Consider the following 1,636-nt stretch of genomic DNA (forward strand, 5'->3'; position numbering starts at 1 on the left):
ACAGCGCCAGTCATACGTGCCAACAACACACCACACACATCTCTTCTTCAATTTTGTCCTCTACGTCATCGTACAAAGAGCGAAAGAAAAGCAAGTAGGAGATTCAAAGTAAAATAAACACATGGAGAGGGATAGCAGCGTACGGGCCAAAGGCTAAACACAAAGACTATTTCTTTCCTGTCGTTGTTTCTACGATGAAGAAGCCTTGGTACCCCGAAGATTGTCATCGGTAGCCTGTACCACCCCCTCTCCGTTCTCCTCGGCATATGCCCCTTCTTCACCATTGTCGCCAGCAGTGAATTCAGGCTCGAGGTACTCGTCCGCAGCTGTTGCATTCTCTCCCTCATCGTACACTGTCTGATAGTACCCATCATATGCTTGGTGCTGTTGTTGTGCCTCCTCTTCGGCAGGGTACTCCTGCTCGTATTCATAGGCATTCGTACCATCTCCTTGGTCATACCCTTCGTATTGCTGCTGCTCAGTGGCGTAATCCTGTGCATATTCGGTTCCGTTACCTGCATAATAATGTCCGCCATATGGGTCATCTACTCCAGGCTGCGACGCCGCTAGGCGCTGCGACCGCAGCTCGTCCTCAATGATGGCCTGCCGCTCCATTTTTCTAGTTTGGTGGCGAGCCTGGTACCACACGTAGCGGGCGAGAATGAGCAGAATAGGAAAAATTGCGATCAGACTGAGCAGCCACATCCCTGTGAGACTGTCGCAACGTGGAACCATATTGATGGGCGTGTCGTACATCATGTTTTCCTTCTCAGCATACAGCTGCGCCATGCGGCCATTCGAATAGAGTTGCACTCGTTTGGCCTGCGTGATGCCTCTACGCACTCTGTCTGTGAACGCGAGGGCCACTTCTAGTGTCCTTTTGAGATCAGATATGTTGACCATCGTATGCTGCTGCGAGATCGTCTCCGACGCAATGTAGCGTTCACAAGGCGAAGGAACTAAATTGCAGAACGAGTCCGCGACGCTCCCACTCATATCGGTGACGACAATGGACGTCAGGCAGTTGCGCGTGACCGAACAGAACGGCANCACCATACCGCTTCCCGCGCCGCGGCACGGAGCCGTGTAGAAACCGGTCCCTATCCTCGACAGCGGCGTGAGGGGCCTGCCTGCAGCTGCAGAAACGGCGGACGTGACATCACGGAGCATCTCGTAGGCGTCGCCCTCCACCCAATTAAGAAAGGCATCGCTCGTGAGGGCAGACGCCGCAAGCGATGCCGCCTGCACCATCACCTGCAGCGACAAACTTCCCGACACTGCGGGTACGAGGAAGCCGGCGCACGGGCTCAATGTGTCAACGACTTGCAGCGGTCCGCACACGGCAGACGTGACGGCCGCCGCGAACGGCTGCAGCTCCTCGAGCGTCTCCGGCCAGCCGACAGCCATAACGGTGAGGTTGGCGACATGCACGTCAATTTGACCGGCAGCGCGCTGCGGCAGGCCGCACAGCAGCTGAAGGACTATCAGCAGGAGCAACGCCTTCGAGGAAGACAGCATTGCAGCTATGCAGATCCGAGACTTGGGCTGGATATCCGGCCAGCGTGTAAGCAAATGCGGCCGAAATCAATAACAAGAAAAAGAAACGAAAAAAGGAGAGAACATAATATCAAAAAAA

The 1,636-nt window shown here is 54.6% G+C and overlaps 1 protein-coding gene across 1 annotated transcript; it reads right to left on the reverse strand.

The window, feature by feature from the left end:
- Positions 1 to 189: 189 nt before the first annotated feature.
- On the reverse strand, positions 190 to 1,518 carry DQ04_08911030 (hypothetical protein; the record flags this gene model as incomplete). Its single annotated transcript, XM_009315746.1, has 1 exon — positions 190 to 1,518. The coding sequence occupies one exon, from the start codon at positions 1,516 to 1,518 to the stop codon at positions 190 to 192; it is 1,329 nt and encodes a 442-aa protein (XP_009314021.1).
- Positions 1,519 to 1,636: the final 118 nt, after the last annotated feature.

This window comes from Trypanosoma grayi (assembly GCF_000691245.1).
Source record: "Trypanosoma grayi strain ANR4 Tgr_891_V1, whole genome shotgun sequence".
NCBI lineage: Eukaryota > Euglenozoa > Kinetoplastea > Trypanosomatida > Trypanosomatidae > Trypanosoma > Trypanosoma grayi.